General features: G+C 61.0%; 1 protein-coding gene across 2 annotated transcripts in view; it reads left to right on the top strand.

Moving 5' to 3' along the window:
• The first annotated feature begins 8,287 nt into the window (after positions 1 to 8,287).
• Positions 8,288 to 19,265, top strand: part of VAX2 (ventral anterior homeobox 2) — a 28,724-nt gene continuing 17,746 nt past the window's right edge. The window contains exons 1-3 of one of the 2 annotated variants that reach the window (XM_021526802.3): positions 8,288 to 8,440; positions 8,881 to 9,153; positions 16,156 to 16,343. In XM_021526802.3, coding sequence (XP_021382477.3) covers positions 8,883 to 9,153; positions 16,156 to 16,343 — 459 coding nt within the window. In that variant the 5' untranslated portion in view covers positions 8,288 to 8,440; positions 8,881 to 8,882. Of the gene's footprint in view, positions 8,441 to 8,767; positions 9,154 to 16,155; positions 16,344 to 19,265 lie in introns of those variants that run through there. The other variant, XM_031504605.3, reaches the window with a different exon arrangement.

Below are 19,265 nucleotides of genomic sequence, written 5' to 3' on the forward strand. Positions count from 1 at the left end.
GTCCCCATGCAGGTGTGACACACTTTGAGCAGTGCCACAGTGTCCCCATGCAAGGTGACACACTCAGAGCAGTGTCACATTGTCCCGACGCAGGTGTGACCACCTGTGAGTGGTGTCACATTGTTCCCATGCAGGTGTGACCCCCTGTAGGGACAATGTTGTGGTGTCCCCATGCAGGGTGACACACTTTGAGCAGTGCCACAGTGTCCCCATGCAGGGTGACACCCGTGTGAGCAGTGTCACAGTGTCCCCATGCAGTGTGACACCCGTGTGAGCGGTGTCACAGTGTCCCCACCCCGATGTCACACCCGTGTCCCTCCCTGGGCCCCTCTGGATCCCAGCAGGGCGGGATGTGGAAATTCTCTGGGGACATCTGGGGACAACCCCATTGTCCCCTTTGGGGTCCCCCCAGGACTCCTCCGGCCACCACAGCCCGCCCGGGGTGTCCCCTCTGTGTCCCCTGCGTGTCCCCTGTGAGTCCCTTATGTGTCCCCTGTGTGACCCCTGCGTGTCCCTTGTGTGTCCCCTGTGTGACCCCAGCAGTGTCCCCAGCAGTGTCCACTGCGTGTCCCCTGCGTGTCCCCTGCGTGTCCCCTCTGTGTCCCTTGTGTGTCCCCTCTGTGTCCCCTTTGTGTCCCCTGCATGTCCCCTGCATGTCCCCTGTGTGACCCCAGCAGTGTCCCCAGAAGTGTCCACTGCATGTCCCCTGCGTGTCCCCTGCGTGTCCCCTGCGTGTCCCTTGTGTGTCCCCTCTGTGTCCCCTCTGTGTCCCCTCTGTGTCCCCTGCATGTCCCCTGCGTGTCCCCTGCGTGTCCCCTGTGTGTCCCCTCTGTGTCCCTTGTGTGTCCCCTCTGTGTCCCCTGCATGTCCCCTGCATGTCCCCTGTATGTCCCCTGTGTGTCCCCAGCAGTGTCCCCTCTGTGTCCCCTGTGTGTCCCCAGCAGTGTCCCCTCTGTGTCCCCTGCATGTCCCCTGCATGTCCCCTGCGTGTCCCCTCTGTGTCCCCTCTGTGTCCCTTGTGTGTCCCCTCTGTGTCCCCTGCATGTCCCCTGCATGTCCCCTGTGTGTCCCCTCTGTGTCCCCTGCGTGTCCCTGCGCGTCCCCTGCGTGTCCCCTGTCCCCACTCCAGCCCGCTGTGCCGTGGGAAGCGGGAGGAGTTCTGGGGGGGCTCTGTCCCCCCAAACCCTCCCAGATGTGAAGCGTGCCTCAGTTTACCCCTTCCACGGGATCCATGGGCAGTGAGGGGGTTCGGCCCCCCCCCGCTCCCCGCTCCTGGGGACCCTGGTGGCACTGCCACCGTGCGAGGGGACACGGGGGATCCTGGGAATCGGGGTGCTGCGGGAGGGGACCCCAGCTTTAGGATCCCAGTTTTAGGATCCCAGGAGTGGGATCTGAGGTTTAGGACCCCAGGTTTAGGACCCCAGGTTTAGGACCCCAGGTTTAGGATCTCAGGTTTAGGATCCCAATTTTAGGACACCAGATTTAGGATCCCAGGTTTAGGATCCCAGAATCGGGACGCCAGTTTTAGGATCCCAGGTTTAGGATCCCAGATTTAGGATCCCACTTTTACAATCCCAGGTTTACGATCCCAGGTTTAGGATCCCAGGTTTAGGATCCCATGTTTGGGATCCCAGGTTTAGGATCCGAGGTTTAGGGATCTCAGATTTAGGATCTCAAATTATGGATCCCAGATTTAGGATCCCAGGTTTAAGATCCCAGATTTAGGAACCCAGATTTAGGAACCCAGTTTTATGATCCCAGGATCAGGACCTCAGATTTAGGACGCCAGATTTAGGATCCCAGGTTTAGGACCCCAGTTTTAGGGATCCCAGATTTAGGATCCCAGGTTTAGGATCCCAGTTTTAGGATTGCAGATTTAGGACCCCAGGTTTAGGATCCCAGGAACGGGATCCCAATTCTAAAATTCCAGAATCGGGACCCCAGTTTTAAGATCCCAGTTTTAGGATGCCAGGAACGGGACCCCAGGTTCAGGATCCAACGTTTAAGATCTCAGGTTTAGGATCCCAATTTTAGGACCCCCGGTTTAGGAGCCCAGTTTTAGGATCCCAGGTTTAGGATCCCAGGTTTAAGACCCGAGGTTTAGGACCCCAGGAACGGGACTCCAGTTTTAGGATCCCAGGTTTAGCATCCCAGATTTAGTACTCCAGTTTTAGGATCCCAATTTTAGGACCCCCGGTTTAGGATCCCAGTTTTAGGGATCTCAGTTTTAGGAACCCAGGTTTAGGATCCCAGGTTTAAGATCCAAGCTTTAGAATCTCTGTTTTAGGATCCCATGTTTAGGATCTCGGGTTTAGGATCCCAGGTTTAGGATCCCAGGTTTAAAATCTCAGTTTTAGGATCCCATGTTTACGATCTCAGGTTTAGAATCCCAGTTTTAGGACCCCAGGTTTAGAATCCCAGGTTTAGGATCCCAGTTTTTGGACCCCAGGTTTAGGATCTCAGTTCTAGGATCACAGATTTAGGACCCCAGGTTTAGGATCCCAGGTTTAGGATCACAGGTTTAGGATCCCAGGTTTAGGACCGCAGGAACGGGACTCCAGTTTTGGGACCCCAGTTTTAGGGATCTCAGTTTTAGCATCCCAGTTTTAGGATCCAGGTTTAGGATCCCAGTTTTAGGGTCCAGGTTTAGGATCCCAGATTTAGGATCCAGGTTTAGGATCCCAGATTTAGGATCCAGGTTTAGGATCCCAGATTTAGGATCCCAGTTTTAGGACCCAGGTTTAGGATCCCAGATTTAGGATCCAGGTTTAGGATCCCAGTTTTAGGATCCCAGTTTTAGGGTCCAGGTTTAGGATCCCAGATTTAGGATCCAGGTTTAGGATCCCGGCCCCGCAGCCCCGCTCCCGTTTGGGGTGGGGGCAGCCCCGGTGGCGGCGCGGGCCGGGTCCCCCCGGTGCCGGCGGGCTCGGCCCCGGGCCCGGTGTCGGGGCGGGGGTGCCCAGGGGTTCCGCGGCACCGGGACCCCCCGATTTCGTTGATTCCCTTTTAATTTCGTTTCATTTCTTTTTATCGGGGCGGGCGCGGCCGGGCCGGGCCGGGAGCAGCGCGGTCACCCTCGGGACAGCCTGGCGGCCTTGGGGACAGCCACACCCGCGGCTGGGGTGTCCCCAAGGCGTGGGGGGGGTGTCCCCAAACCTCCCCCACCGGGGACACCCCGGATTCCCCGGGCGCGGCCGCTCCGGTAACGAAACCGGCGCTGCCCGGGCTCAGCGCGGGCCCGGCGGGCTCGGCGACACGCGAGGGTGGCCCCGGGGCTGCGACACGGTGACAAAAGGCACCCACCGTGTCCCTGCACGGTGCCCCGGTGCCACTCGCCCCCGGCCACCCTGGTGTCCCCAAAAGCCACCGAGCCACCCCAAACCCGCCACCCAGGGGACCCGGCACCCGTGGGCATTGCCCTGGTGTCCCTTGCTGTCCCCTCCCTGTCCCCCCGTGTCCCCTCACAGTCCCCCGGGCTTTTGCCCGATGTCCCCTCACAGTGTCCCCGTTGTCCCCTCACAGTCCCCTGGGTTTTTTTGCCCTTGTCCCCACACAGTTCCCATAAAATCCCCTCGTGTCCCCTCACGCTCCCCTCGTGTTTTCGTGCCCCGCGTGTCCCCACACAGTCCCCCCGTGTCCCCAAACATCTCTGGGTGTCCCCAAACAGCTCCGCACCGTCCCCCCCGCCCCCCCCCCCGTGTTTTTCACGGCTCCCCCGTGTTGTCCCCAGTCCCTCCGTGTCCCCACACGGAACCCCCGTGTCCCCAAACATCTCTGGGTGTCCCCACTCTGTCCCCCTCTGTCCCCGCACAGTCCCCCCGTGTCCCCGTGCAGTCCCCCAGGGTTTTCTCACAGTCCCCCCGTGTCCCCTCCCAGGCCCGTGTCCCCACGAGTCCCCTCACGATCCCCCCGTGTCCCCTCAGTGTCCCCCCGTGTCCCTTCCCAGTTCCCGGTGTTTCCTCACGGTCCCCCCCGTGTCCTTTCACGGTCCCCCTGTGTCCCTTCAAGGTCTCCGGTGTCCCCCACAATCCCCGGTGTCCCCTCAGCGTCCCCCCGTATTTTAACGGTCCCCCCGTGTCCCCTCACGCTCCTCCCGTGTCCCTTCACAGTCCCTCGTGTCCCCTCAGTGTCCCCCCGTGTCCCACAAGGCCCCCGGTGTCTCCTCACGGTCCTCCCGTGTTTTCACGGTCCCCCCGTGTCCCCTCACCGTCCCCGGTGTCCCCTCACGCTCCTCCCGTGTCCCTCCACCGTCCTCGGTGTCCCCTCAGTGTCCCCCCGTGTTTTTGCAGTTCTCCCGTGTCCCTCCACCGTCCCCCGTGTCCCCTCAATGTCCCCCCGTGTCCCTTCACAGTTCCTGGTGTCCCCTCACTGTTCCCGTTGTCCCCTCACGGTCCTCCCGTGTTTTCACCGTCCCCGGTGTCCCCTCAGTGTCCTCCCGTGTTTTCGCAGTTCCCCGGTGTCCCTTCACCGTCCCCCGTGTCCCCTCCCAGGCCCGTGTCCCCACGAGTCCCCTCACGATCCCCCCGTGTCCCCTCAGTGTCCCCCCGTGTTCCTTCCCAGTTCCCGGTGTCCCCTCAGTGTCCCCTCGTGTCCCTTCACGGTTTCCCCGTGTCCTTTCACCGTCCTCGGTGTCCTCTCTCAGTCCCCGGTGTCCCCTCAGTGTCCTCCCGTGTTTTCACGGTCCCCTCGTGTCCCTTCACGGTTCCCCCGTGTCTTTTCACCGTGCCCGGTGTCCCCTCACGGTGGCCGTGTCCCTTCAAGGCCCCCGGTGTCCCCTCACGGTCCTCCCATGTTTTCACGGTTCTCCCGTGTCCCTGCACGGTGCCCGTGTCCCCTCTCAGTCCCCGGTGTCCCCTCAGTGTCCCCCCGTGTTCCTTCCCAGTTCCCGGTGTCCCCTCAGTGTCCCCCCGTGTCCCTTCACGGTTCCCCCGTGTCCTTTTACCATCCTCGGTGTCCCCTCTCAGTCCCCGGTGTCCCCTCAGTGTCCCCCCGCGTTTTCACGGTCCCCCCGTGTCCCTTCCCAGTTCCCGGTGTCCCCTCAGTGTCCCCTCGTGTCCCTTCACGGTTCCCCCGTGTCTTTTCACGGTCCCCGGTGTCCTCTCACGGTGGCCGTGTCCCCTCAAGGCCCCCGGTGTCCCCTCACGGTCCCCCCGTGTCCCTCCACGGTTCCCCCGTGTCCTTTCACCGTCCCCGGTGTCCCCTCACGGTCCCCCCGTGTCCCTTCACGGTTCCCCCGTGTCCTTTCACCGTCCTCGGTGTCCCCTCTCAGTCCCCGGTGTCCCCTCACGGTCCTCCCATGTTTTCACGGTCCCCCCGTGTCCCTTCACGGTGCCCGTGTCCCCTCAGTGTCCCCGGTGTCCCCTCAGTGTCCCCCGTGTCCCCGCGGTGTCCCCACGCAGTCTCCCGGTGTCGCCGCCGCTGTCCCCGCTGCCGCCGAGGCCCCGCTCCGTTCCGGGCCCGGCCCGGGGGTCCCTCGGCGGGGTCCCCACCGGGGGCTGTCCCCGGGGCAGCCGTTCCTTGGCGGGGACAAGGCGAAATGTCCCCTCCCGGTGCCCTCCGAGCCCGGGCCGCACCGGGAGCGGCCGGTCCGGTCCCGGGGGAAGCCGCGGCTCCGCAGGCCCGGGGCCGAGCCGAGCGCCCCGAGCCTGGCCTTACCTCCACCTCCGGTGCACCGGGAGCAGCGGGGAGGGGTGCGGATCCCTCTCTAAAGCGGGAAAACCGAGGAATTCCGGTTTTTTCGGGATTTTTTTCCACCTCCGGAGCGGCGAGGAGCGGGGCGGGGGCTCGCCGGGAACGGGGATGCTCCGGGAGAACGCGGCCGCTCCCACAGCCCGGGCCGGGCTTGGCTGGGCTGGGTGTGCTCGGCAGGGCGGCGGGAGCGAGGAAAAAACGGGAATATTGATCATAAAATCAGCGATCAATCGCGCTGATATCGCCGATCGCGCTAATGACAGCGATAGGAAGGGCGCTAATAATGGCCAGGCTAATAGTGCCGCTAATAACGCTAATTGTAACGCTAATTAAAACAACAACAACGGCGCTAAAGCCGACCCGAAAACAGCAACAAGCTGACGATAAAAACGGGGATTTTTAAATTTGCGTTCTTTTTATAAAATTGTTGGTTCTGAGGATCTCGTCGCTTCCCTTTCCCGGCAGCTCGTAGCCGCTGTTTCCCCCTTTTCCCCGTTTCCCCTTCTCCCGGAGCAAATCCCTTCCCGTTATAATTCCCGTTAATCGTGGGGATAACGGGAAAACAACAACAACAAAAAAAAACACAAACAAACAAAACAAAAGGAAAATAAAAACAAACCAAAAAACAACCGCAGGAAAGGAGCGGGAGCCGGGAGGAGGCGGCGGGGGCTGAGCGGGCACCGGCGGCTTAGCGGGCACCGGCGCCGCTTCTCCGCCGCTCGTTCCGCGGCCTCAGCCGCCGCTCGGGGCCGGGGCTCGGCGAAAAGAGGATTTCCCGTTCCAGCAGCTCCCGGGCGATTCGTCTTCCCGGTGGGACCGGCCCGCAGCCTTTCCCCGCGGCCCTCGGGGGCTGAGGCCGCAGGGCGGGCTGCGTTTGGGGTAATTTTCCTCGTTTTCGTTAAAAATCCTTGGTTGGCGGCGCATCCACCGCCGGGCCCGGTGGCGGGGCACGGCGGAGCCCGGCTGTCCGGTTGTCCGGCTGTCCGGTTGACCGGTTGTCCGGCTGTCCGGCTGTCCGGTTGTCCGGCTGTCCGGTTGTCCGGTTGTCCGGCTGTCCGGTTGTCCGGCCCGGGCCCTGCCGCAGCCCCGGGAGTCGGAGAACCGGGAACGGGGAACGGGGAGCCGGGAATCGTTTCTGGCCGCCAGCACCTTCCCCGGAGCGGCGACTCCGTCCCCGCCCGCCCCTCCGGGCCCCGCAGAACCGGGGCTGCGGCCCGGGACCACCGGCCTTGAGCAGGGCCCGACCCCTGCGCTCTCCCCGCTCGGCCTTTTTCGTTCGCTTTATTTCCTTCCCTTTTCCCCCCTTTGGATTTAATTCTTTTTACTTTCCTTATTCCTACCGGGGTCTTTTTGTCGTTTAATTCGATTTTTTCCTTTAAAATTTTCTTTTTTATATTTTCCCTGCTGTTTTGCCCGTGCTGTTCCGGTTATTTCAGGGACGGGCCCAGGCCGCGGCAGGCTCGGACATCCAGCGGCCGCTCCAGCCCAAGGCCTTGAACTCCCGGTGTCCGCCAGAGCCTAAACCGGGCACCCCCCGCCTCTACCGGGCTCTACCCGGTGCCCGGGCCGTACCCAGACCCCTGCGGACCCCCCAACCCGTGGCGGTGCCCGGTACCGGGCCGTGGGTGCGGCGGAGCGCAGGGGGCTACGAAATCTCGGGGCTGCTTTTGCTTAAATTGAATTTATTTCTTTTGTAATCCGCCGCCGTTAGAACCGTTCCGATTCCAGGCAGCACCGGGAACGGGGGCGGCCACCCCCGGGGAAGAACCGCGGCCGCCGCCGCCGCTTTTTCCGCCCGGTTTTACCCCGGTGCGGCGACGGCGGCGGAACGGAGCCCCCCGAGGCGGGGGAGACCCCCGGGACAGCCCCGCACACACCGGCGCTGCCAGCTGGGAACCGGGAGCCGCCCCGCTCGGTGCCGGTGCCGGTGCTCGGGAGCGGCTGTGCCGGATCAGGGAATTTCGGGGGTCTCCCGCGGCGGCACTGGGGGAACCCCGGTAGCAGCGGGGACTCCCCCGGTAGCTGCGGGACAGCGGGACCGGAGCTCCCCGACCCCCGCCCGGCCCGGGGAGGGGCAGCGCCCACCGGGGCCGGGGGATTTCTTTTTTTTTTTGTTGCCACCTCTGGCGGCGCTGCCCGGGCTGGGCGGGGGTCCCTAGGGTGAGCCCCCCGAGAAGGAACCGGGAAGCGGAGCCGCCGCTCTCGGAGCCGGGCAGCGGCCGCCGAGGGGGCTCTTTGTTTACCAATCGGTGTCACAGACCGGGAGGGCAGGAAATTGCGTCTGTACCGAGCCGTTAATTTAAAATCGGCTTTTTCCCTCCCCTGCCGCTCTCCCCGCAGCCGCTCCCCGGTGCGGCGGGGGCTCGGCCGCTCGCTCCCCGGGGCCGGCTCCGGCGGCGGCCGCCGGGGGATGCGCAGCGGAGCGCGGCGGCGGGGGAGGGCCGGGCCGGAGGAATAAGGACCCGGCTTCTTCTCCGGTCCCACCCCCGGCCGCTTCCTCCGCAGCTCCCTCCCCTCGGCCTCCCTTTCCCCTCCCGAACCCCCCCACCCCGCCACCCCCGCGTCCCCGCCACCCCCCCTAAAATCATCGCCCCCAATCTCCCGGGATCGATTTCCCCCGCACGCCGATCCCGAGCGCGGCGCGGCGGAGCCCGGCTACCGGCACCGACAGCGGGAGCCGCACCGGTACCGGCGCTCCATGGAAGGGCAGCGGCCGCCGCCGGAGCGCCTGAAGTTTGCCCGGAGCGAGGTGCCGCGGGAGGTGGAGCTGGGGAGGGGGCGCGGTGGTGGTGGTGGCATTGGGGGGGGGGCTCGGCCGCCTGTCAAACTTTGAAACTCCTTTCGCACCCCCCAGCCTCGCAGCCTCTCGGGACGCCCCGACGGCTCCCCGCCACCCCCCGGTACCACCCCCGGCCGGCGGGGCGGGGAGGGGGCCGCGCTTTAAATGCCGGGTGGGAGAGGGCGACAGGCGACAGGCGACAGCCCCCGGCGGTCCCCGGCCATGGGGGTGAGCCGGGGCGCCGAGCCCCGGGGGGGCCGGGGAGGGGCGGGGAGGGGAAGGGGTCTGCGGAGGGTGGGTGGGGGGGGGGGCTCCCTCCCATCCCCCCCGCCCAGCCTTGCCTCCTCTCTCCCTCTCCCCGCGTCTCTCTCTCTGCCTCCCGATGTTTGATCCCGCCGCGGCGCCCGCAGGGATGAGCGATGGAGGGGCCGAGCCCGGCGGGAGCCCCGTGCTGCTGGCCGAGCCCGCGGCCACCGGGCGGGCCCGGGAGAAGCTGCCGACCCGGGCGGAGCTGGAGAGCGCCCTGCGCGCCGGCGGCGGCGGCGGCGGAACCGCCGGCGGCTTCAAGGACATCCCGGGAACGTCGGCGGTCAGCCCCGGCTCCTCCAAGCAGTGCGCCCCGGACACCGAGAGCCCGTCGGGGACCGGCGAGGCGGATTACTGCCGCCGCATCCTGGTGCGAGGTACGGACGCGCTCCCCGCTCCGCTTCCCCCGCCGGGGGTTCCCCTCCGGCCACGGGGCATCCCCGGCACCGCTTCCAGCGCATCCCGGGCGCTTCCCGGCCGCCACCTCCGGCATCCCGGCCCCGCCGCTTCTGCCCCGGCTGCGCTGAGCGCGGCACGGACCGGGCCCGCTGCCCCAGCCCGGCTCCGCCGGCAGCGCCCCCGGAGCGGGGCCGTGCCCGGCGGGCGGCCGGGAGGGCTCCGGGGGAACGGCCCCGGGGTCACGGAGCCGCCGGGCCGGCGGAGCCCCGCGGGGGACGCGCGGGCGGCGGGAGAGGGGGGACAGCATCAGCTCGGCGTTGGGAGCGATGTCGCAGGAGAAAAGCGTCACGGAGCGGCGGCGGGCGAGGGGGGGTTTATTTATTTTTTTTTTTTTTTTACCCTTTATAATGTCACCGGCTCGGCCCCGGCTGGGGCTCGGTGCTGCCCGGACCCGCCGCGTCCCGCACCCCTCATCCCGCCCCGCCGCCCGCGCTCGGTCCCCGCCGGCCCGGGACTCTCCGGGAGCGCTTCTGGCTTGTGGCGAACCCCGAGAAGTTCGGGGCGCCCTGGCGCGGCTGTCGCTGGCGGGCGGGTCCCGAGCGCTCCGCGGCTCCGGCATCCCGGCGATGCTCCGCGTTCCTCCGCCGCTCCTCCGCCGCTGGCGGAGCCCGGAGCGGCTCGGCGGCCGCTCGGCGATCAGGGCCGAGGCCTCCCGGTGCCCAGCGCAGCGCTCGGGCACCGGAGCGGCGGCTCCGTCCTCACCGCCGCGGGGCCGGGGGACACCGGAGCCCGGTCCCCGTCCCGTCCCCATCCCGGGCTCGGGCATTCCGCTCACCCGAGCTTCTCTGCCGCTTGTCGCGATGGGCGCCTTTCGCCGACAGCCCGGTTATCCCAGTCGGAACCGGGGACAGCGGCCGAGCAGCGGGCAGCTCTCGGGGCGAGCCCCGGGGTCCCGCCCGTGCTGTCCCCGCGTCCCCGAGGGTCGCCGAGCGGGGCCGTGGCCGGTCCCGCCGGGGTCAGGCTGGGGTCAGGCCTCTCCTCCGTTGGTTTCAGCCCCACCGAGGCCGCCCCGACGGTGCCGGCACCGGGAGAGCGGCGGGGGTCGGTGGCCAAGGCCGGAGCAGGGTCCCCGCGCCCACCGACCCCGGGGACCCTCACCGGGAGCGCCCGGTTTCACCATCTTGCCGCAGCCGCCACGGTGCGGACAAAATGGTGGCGGGGAGAAAACGCCGCAAATCACCGGGGTTGAGCCGAAACGAAGCGGGGGGAACGTGGAGGAACCAGCCGGGCTGCGGGGACACGGACCCGCCGGTCCCGGTCCCGCAGCCGGGCAGGGCCGGGACCGAGCAGCGGCTGGGCCCGGGCAGAGCCTCCCGGTCGGTTTTGTGCGAAGCGGAAGGTTAAAAATGTTCATTTTTATGTTTTAAAATTTATTTCTTTAAAATAATTTGAGTTTCATCCTCGCTGCTCGCCCCGGGAAAGCTCCGGCCTCGGTGAGGAGCGGCTGCGGCGGAGCTGCCGCCAGCCCCGGTGCTGCCCCGGTGCTGCCCCGGTGCTTTCGGTGAAGTCGGGGGGTCCTGGTGACCCCTCACATCGACGGGGTCTTCTCGGAATCTCGGTCCGCTCGCCGGTCCCGCCGTACCGGGGATGGTCCGTGCGGGACGGAGCCTCCCGGTCGCCTCCCGGTCGCCTCCCGGTCGCCTCCCGGTCGCCTCCCGGTCGCCTCCCGGTCGCCTCCCGGCCATCCCCGCCTCGTCGGGAGTGGCTCCCGGGCATAAAGGGGACATGGAAGGACCTGGGCAGTCCCGGGGCCGGTGTCACCGCGGCCACTGCAGCCCCACGGGGCTGGGGACACATCCCGGTCACCTCCCGGGGCCGGCCCGGCGCTGGGCCCGGTGGCCGAAGGGCACGTGGAGGGACCCCGGTGGCGCTTGGTGCCACCCCATGGCACTGAGGGGACATCCTGGGGGCTGCAGGGGTGGGGAGGGTGTGCCCCGAAAGGTCCTGACAGCTGGGGTGGGGTGGCAACCCAGGTGGGCATGGGGGTGCCAGTTTGGGTGTCCCTGTGGCAGTGTGGGGTGTCCCTGTGCCAGCGTGGGGTGTCCCTGTGGCAGCGTGGGGTGTCCCTGTGCCAGTTTGGGGTGTCCCTGTGCCAGTTTGAGGTGTCCCTGTGGCAGCGTGGGGTGTCCCTGTGCCAGTTTGAGGTGTCCCTGTGGCAGTTTGAGGTGTCCCTGTGGCAGCGTGGGGTGTCCCTGTGCCAGTTTTGGGTGTCCCTGTGCCAGTTTGAGGTGTCCCTGTGCCAGCGTGGGGTGTCCCTGTGCCGGTGTGGGGTGTCCCTGTGCCAGTTTGGGGTGTCCCTGTGCCAGTTTGAGGTGTCCCTGTGGCAGCGTGGGGTGTCCCTGTGCCAGTTTGAGGTGTCCCTGTGGCAGTTTGAGGTGTCCCTGTGGCAGCGTGGGGTGTCCCTGTGCCAGTTTGGGGTGTCCCTGTGCCAGCGTGGGGTGTCCCTGTGCCGGTGTGGGGTGTCCCTGTGCCAGTTTTGGGTGTCCCTGTGCCAGCGTGGGGTGTCCCTGTGCCAGTTTGAGGTGTCCCTGTGCCAGTTTTGGGTGTCCCTGTGCCAGTTTTGGGTGTCCCTGTGCCAGTTTTGGGTGTCCCTGTGCCAGTTTGGGGTGTCCCTGTGCCGGTGTGGGGTGTCCCCATGGATTTGGGTGCCCTCTGCACTTTCGGGGCATCTCAGCCCCAGCTGTGTCCTGGCTCCAGAGCCACCAGGTGTACCCCGTCCCCAAGAGGAGGATGTGCCACCAGCGAGGCCCAAGGCTCTGGAACCCTCCAGGCACAACCCGGGAATTTTTAGGGCTCCAGAAAAGGAAAAGATTCTCATCCAGGGCGTTCCAAAGGCTGGAATTGAGGGGGATGAGCACCCCAAAACCTACCCTGGGGAAGGTCAGGAGGGTGGGACGAGGCGTTTGGCGTCCCCTGTGCCGAGCTGGCACCGCGGCCGTGCCCTTTTCCCTGCCGCCCCTCCGGAGCTGCTCCAGCTGCCGGGGGAATAACAATAAATAATGCCCGAGCTGGAGCCGAGGCCGCAGCTGCGGCCCCGGATCCGGCGTTCCCGGCTGTTGTTGTCCCGTGGCCGTGGCGTGGGCACGGACGTGGGCACGGGAGTGCGGACGTGGCCCGGGCATCGTCACGGCCATGGCGCTTCCCACACAAAATGGTTCCTGGCGCTGATCCCGCCGGAAAAGCCGCTGATCCGCCTACAACTCCTTTCCTTCCCGGCAGCTCCGCGCCAGCCTGTGGGGTTTGGGGTGTGGGTCTGGTGCCACCACCCCCTGTGCCACCCTGGGTGTCCCCAAGCCCCTGGGACCCCTTCGGTGCGGCGGTCCGGGATGGCGCCTCGGCCGTGTCCCGCGGCTCCACGGTGGGAGAGCGGCTCCGGGATTGGGATCCCTTTCCCAAATCGGTGTTTGGTCCCCACTGCCATCCCGGTGCTGGATCCACCACCCTCATCCCAGTTCCTGCGTCCTCATCCCAGTTCCTGCGTCCTCATCCCAGCTCCTGCATCCTCATCCCAGCTCCTGCGTCCTCATCCCTGTCATCCGATCCACCATTCCAATCCCAGTGCCGCCATTCCAATCCCAGTGCCACCATTCCCATCCCGGTGCTGGATCCACCACCCTCATCCCAGCTCCTGCGTCCTCATCCCAGCTCCTGCGTCCTCATCCCTGTCGGCCGATCCACCATTCCAATCCCGGTGCCGCCATTCCAATCCCAGTGCCACCGTTCCCATCCCAGCACCCCCATTCCCATCCCGGTGCTGGATCCACCACCCTCATCCCAGCTCCTGCATCCTCATCCCTGCTCCGCCGATCCACCGTTCCAATCCCAGTGCTGCCAGTCCAACTCTGGTGCCACTGTCCCCATCCCAGTGCCACCATTCCCATCCCAGTGCCGCCATTCCCATCCCAGTGCCCCTGTTCCCATCCTAGCACCACCATTCCACTCCCAGTGCCACCATCCCAATCCCACTGCCCCCATTCTGATCCCAGCACCACCATTCCCATCCCAGCACCACCATTCCCATCCAAGCACCACCATTCCAATCTCGCTGCCACCATTCCCATTCCAGTGCCACCATTCCAATCTCGGTGCCACCATTCCCATTCCAGTGCCACCATTCCCATCCCAGCACCACCATTCCCATCCCAGCACCACCATTCCAATCTCGCTGCCACCATTCCCATCCCAGCGCCACCATTCCCATTCCAGCACCACCATTCCCATTCCAGCGCCACCATTCCCATCCCAGCACCACCATTCCCATCCCAGCACCACCATTCCAATCTCGGTGACACCATTTCCATCCCAGTGCCACCATTCCCATCCCAGCACCACCATTCCCATCCCAGCGCCACCATTCCCATCCCAGCGCCACCATTCCCATCCCAGCACCACCATTCCCATCCCAGCGCCACCATTCCCATCCCAGCACCACCATTCCAATCTCGGTGACACCATTTCCATCCCAGTGCCACCATTCCCATTCCAGCACCACCATTCCCATCCCAGCACCACCATTCCCATCCCAGCACCACCATTCCAATCTCGCTGCCACCGTTCCCATCCCAACGCCCCCATTTCCATCTCCACCATCCCCACTCCATCTCCACCACCCCACTCCCAGCTTTTCCTTGCTCTTTTCCTCCTTCCCACCCCAGGAATTTTGTAACCCCTTCATGCCCAACTCAGCCAGCGGGAGGGAGAACCATTGACCTCCAGCCGGGATCCCTCCGGAATTGGGATCCAGCATCCCAAAATCAGGGCTTGGAGAGACTTCCTGGCTGGATTTTAACCCTCTGGAAAAGCCCCTGGGAGCTCTGCAGGGAGGGCGTCCCCCAAACCGAGCCTGGATTTGGGATCTGGGGCAATCCCAATGGGTGATTCCCCAAGATCATTTTAATTCCTGCAACTGGGGCAGAATTCCTGTGGATTTTTTTTTTTTTTTTTTTTTGGTGGAGTTTCTCCTTTCCTGGTGGGAAGCGAAGCCACGGAGGCTCCTCTGGAATGGCCCCACGGCCAAACCCTCGAATTTTCTTTCCCAGGATATTCCCAACCTCATAAAATCCCCAGCCGGGAGCAGCTCGGCGCCCACGGCGCTTCCCAAACTTGTCCTTTAATAGGAAAACACCCCAAAATGGGAGCTGAGCTTTCCAAGGAAATATTCCTTCAGGGAGGATCATTCTGGAGAGATGGGAATTGTAATAGAGATGAATTTTTTCCAGTATTGCCAAGGAAGGACAGAAATCAAAAATTATATTGAAATTACAGGAGAAAAAAAAAAAATCTTTAATTCAAATTCTTCCTTGGTATAAATCTCCTGTTTCCTCCTGTCTTTCCAAATTAGTATTGCCAGGATTAAATGCTCCGTTTTCCCAAAAAAAAAAATTATGGATTCTATTTATGTATTTTTAAAAATCCTAAGTCATGGAGATCTGTCGTCTTTTCCTGGATATTTATAAACTCTCTGCATTTAGGGCCGGAGGCAAGAACCAAGCTGCAATTTAGCTCCAGATTGTGGGAATTCCATGGGTAATCCACACCCAGCCACTCTTTAATTCCATTTATTTTCCATTTCCCCCCTGCCAATTTTTTTGATTTTTGGACTGATTCCTTCAGTTTTGGCTTTTTTTTCCCCTGGTCCAATTCCTTCCATTTTGTTTTTTTCCCTTTTCTCCTTGTCAAGAATTATATAAATTGATTAAATTATGATTAAAATTACAGGAAAAAAAATCTAATTCGAATTATTCCTTGGTATAAATCCCCTATTTGCTCCAGGCTTTCCAAACTGTAATTCCCAGGATTAAATACTCCGTTTTCCCAACGCTCGCTAACCGCATATTTTGGATTTTTGGACCGATTCCTTCCATTTTATTTTTTTTTCCTGGTGGTTCTCCCCATCAAAAATTATATAAAAATTACAGAAAAAATAATCTTTAATTCGAATTCTTCCTTAGCATCAATATCCTGTTCACTCCTGGCTTTCCAAACTATAATTCCCAGGATGAAGTGCTCCGTTTTCCCAACGCCTGTTAACCACATTTTTTGGATTTTTGGACCGATTCCTTCCATTTTATTTTTTTTCCCTGGTGGTTCTCCCCATCAAAAATTATATAAAAATTACAGAAAATATAATCTTTAATTCAAATTCTTCCTTAGTTTAAATCTCCTATTGCCTCCAGGCTTTCCAAACTATAATTCCCAGGATGAAGTGCTCTGGTTTCCCAACACCCGTAAACTGCATTTTTTGGATTTTTTGACCGATTCCTTCCATTTTATTTTTTTTCCCTGATGGTTCTCCCCATCAAAAATTATATAAAAATTACAGAAAATATAATCTTTAATTCGAATTCTTCCTTAGCATCAATATCCTGTTCACTCCCGGCTTTCCAAACTATAATTCCCAGGATGAAGTGCTCCGTTTTCCCAACGCCTGTTAACCACATTTTTTGGATTTTTGGATCGATTCCTTCCATTTTATTTTTTTTCCCCTGATGGTTCTCCCCTATCAAAAATTATATAAAAATTACAGAAAAAAAATCTTTAATTCAAATTCTTCCTTAGCATCAATATCCTGTTCGCTCCTGGCTTTCCAAGCTATAATTCCCAGGATGAAACGCTCCGGTTTCCCAACGCTCGCTAACCACATTTTTTGGATTTTTGGACCGATTCCTTCCATTTTATTTTTTTTCCCTGGTGGTTCTCCCCATCAAAAATTATATAAAAATTACAGAAAATATAATCTTTAATTCAAATTCTTCCTTATTTTAAATCCCCTATTGCCTCCTGGCTTTCCAAACTATAATTCCCAGGATGAAGTGCTCCGTTTTCCCAACGGTTGTTAACCTCATTTTTGGATTTTTGGACCGATTCCTTCACTTTTCTGGGACTTTTTCCTGACCGTTTTTTCCCTGTTTTCCGCACAGATGCCAAAGGGACGATCCGGGAGATCGTGCTGCCCAAGGGGCTGGACCTGGACCGGCCCAAGCGGACGCGGACGTCCTTCACGGCGGAGCAGCTCTACCGCCTGGAGCTGGAATTCCAGCGCTGCCAGTACGTGGTGGGCCGGGAAAGGACGGAGTTAGCGCGGCAGCTCAACCTCTCCGAGACGCAGGTGAGACCCGCGGAGGCTCCTCGGGGTCGGGGACACCGCGGTGGCCGCGTCCCCGAGCCGGCGGCGTCGGGACGCGCGCGGCGTTCCCGGCGGTGGTTTTGATCATGGCGCCCTTGGAATGGTTGGGATGGGGTTGGGGGACAACTCCGAGGGGTCCGTGGGGACACCGCCAGCCTGTGGTGTCCCTTCAAATTTCCGGCAAAGGGTCGAGGTGAGGTTGGACAGGGGTTGGAGCAACCTGGAAAAATGGGAAGCGGCCCTGGATGAGCTTCGGGGTTGTTTCCAACCCAACGCGTTCCATGATCGCGGGAAAAGTTGGAAGAGTAAGGAGCAGGGGGTGACAGCGGTGACGTGGTGGGACATGGTGGGGATCGGGGCGTGTGGGGGCTGCTCCCGCTTTTCCTGCACCCCAATCCCAGCCATCCAGGAATTAACCCCTGGATCTCTTCTCCATTGCCTTCCTTGGATGATGGGAAGGGATTTTCCTGGTTTTCCGGTGCTGGGGAGATCCGGGAGAATGGATGGGGTGAGCTCTGATGTTGGTGCCCCTGATGGGGTCGTGATGGTTTTGGCTTAGAAATTTGTTATTAAATAGCAATCGTAATTAATTAAACAGTATTAATGATGGCATCAATATAATAATAATAATAATAATAATAATAATAATAATAATAATAATAATAGAATAATTATACATATTCTTCCTTGTCCACTCCTTCCCTGCCAGGTCTGGCAATGGCATTGTTTACCTTGATTTGCACAGGGAGTAATTCCCATTTTTCCAACCTTTTTTATGGAACAAACCCATTCCGGCCATGGGCAGCTGTCCCTGGCTCCCAGGGGTGGCATTTGGGGGGATCCATCTGGGGGGAAATCAGCATTCCGGGATGTTTCTGGTGGGGGATTTTGGTGAGGAGGAGGATTTGGGGCGGGATTCGGCCTTGGGTTCCCTGTTTCCGAGGTCCCCGTGTCACCTCCATGGTGCCACGAGGGTCACGGGTGACCGTGTCACCTTGTGGGGACAGCTTTGTTCGCTGGTGAGGGGTTGTCTTTTCCTGGAATTCCTCTTCTTGAGGTCCCTCTTCCCGGATTTCCGAGGTCCCTGTGTCACCTCCATGGTGCCACAAGGGTCACGGGTGACCGTGTCACATTGTGGGAACAGCTTTGTCCCCCTGGTGAGGGGTTGTCTTTTCCTGGAATTCCTCTTCTTGGGGCTCCTCTTCCTGGGATTTCTCTTCCCAAGTTCCCAGTGTCACCTCCGTGGAGCCAGGAGAGTCACAGGTGGCTGTGTCACCTTGTGGGGACAGCTTTGTCCCCCTGGTGAGGGTTCCCTTTTCCTGGAATTCCTCTTCTTGGGGCTCCTCTTCCCAGGAATTCTCTTCTCGAGGTCCCAGTGTCACCTCCGTGGTGCCACGAGGATCACAGGTGGCCTTGGCCGTGTCACCTTGTGGGGACAGCTTTGTTCGCTGGTGAGGGATTCCCTTTTCCTGGAATTCCTTTTCCTGAGGTTCCTCTTCCCAGGAGTTCTCTTCCCAAGTTCCCAGTGTCACCTCCGTGGAGCCAGGAGAGTCACAGGTGGCTGTGTCACCTTGTGGGAACAACTTTGTCCCCCTGGTGAGGGGTTCCCTTTTCCCAGTGTCCTTCCTGAGGTTCCTCTTCCCAGGAATTCTCTTACCAAGGTCCCAGTGTCACCTCCGTGGTGCCACGAGGGTCATGGGTGGCCTTGGCCGTGTCACCTTGTGGGAACAGCTTTGTCCCCCTGGTGAGGGTTCCCTTTTCCTGGAATTCCTTTTCCTGAGGTTCCTCTTCCCAGGAATTCTCTTCCCGAGGTCCCAGTGTCACCTCCATGGTGCCACAAGGGTCACAGGTGACCGTGTCACCTTGTGGGGACAGCTTTGTCCCCAGCACAGGCAGCGGCTGATGGCTCCCTCTTCCTGGGGTCGGTCCCTTTTCCCGGAATCCCTTTTCCCGGGATCCATCTTCCCGGGATTTCTCTTCCCGAGGTCCCAGTGTCACTCGCACGGAGCTGGCACTGTCACACTGCGGGGACAGCTTTGTCCTTTCCCCAGGGTCCCTGCTGCCCCTGTCCCGGTGTCACCTGCACAGATCCATGGGGAGCAGAGGATTCCAGGGAGCCGGAGCTGCACAGCCATTCCCTTTTCCCAGGATTGCTCTTCCTGGGTGTCACCTCCACAGAGCCGGGAGTGACAGGTGACAAGGGACAAGTTGTGTGTCCCCGGCATGGGATCCCTCTTCCCAAATCCCTCTTCCCAAATCCCCTTCCCAAATCAACATTTTCACATTCCCCTTCCCAATTGTCCCTTCCCAAATCCCAAATCCCCAATCCTCCTTCCCAAATCCCACTTCCCCAATTCCCCTTCCCACATCCCACTTCCCAAATCCCACTTCCCAGGATCTCTCTTCCTGAATCCTGCTTCCCAAATTCCTCTTCCCATATCCCAAATTGCCCTTCCCAAATCCCAAATCCCACTTCCCAAATCTCCCTTCCCAAATCCCAAATCCCCCTTCTCAAATCCCAAATCCCCCTTCCCAAATCCCACTTCCCAGGATCCCTTTTCCCAAATCCCTCTTCCCATATACCAAATCTCCCTTCCCAATCCCACTTCCCAAATCCCCATTCCCACACCCCCCTTCCCAAATCCCCCTTTCCCAAATCCCAAATCCCACACCCCCCTTCTCAAATCCCCCTTCCCAAATCCCCCTTCCCAAATCCCAAATCCCCCTTCCCAAATCCCCCTTCCCAAATCTCCCAAATCCCCCTTCCCAAATCCCAAATCCCCCTTTCCCGAATCCCAAATCCCCCTTTCCCGAATCCCAAATCCCACATCCCCTTCCCAAATCTCCCTTCCCAAATCCCCATTCCCACACCCCCCTTCCCAAATCCCCCTTTCCCAAATCCCA

This window comes from Lonchura striata, chromosome 4, assembly GCF_050655825.1.
Source record: "Lonchura striata isolate lonStrDom1 chromosome 4, ASM5065582v1, whole genome shotgun sequence".
NCBI lineage: Eukaryota > Metazoa > Chordata > Aves > Passeriformes > Estrildidae > Lonchura > Lonchura striata.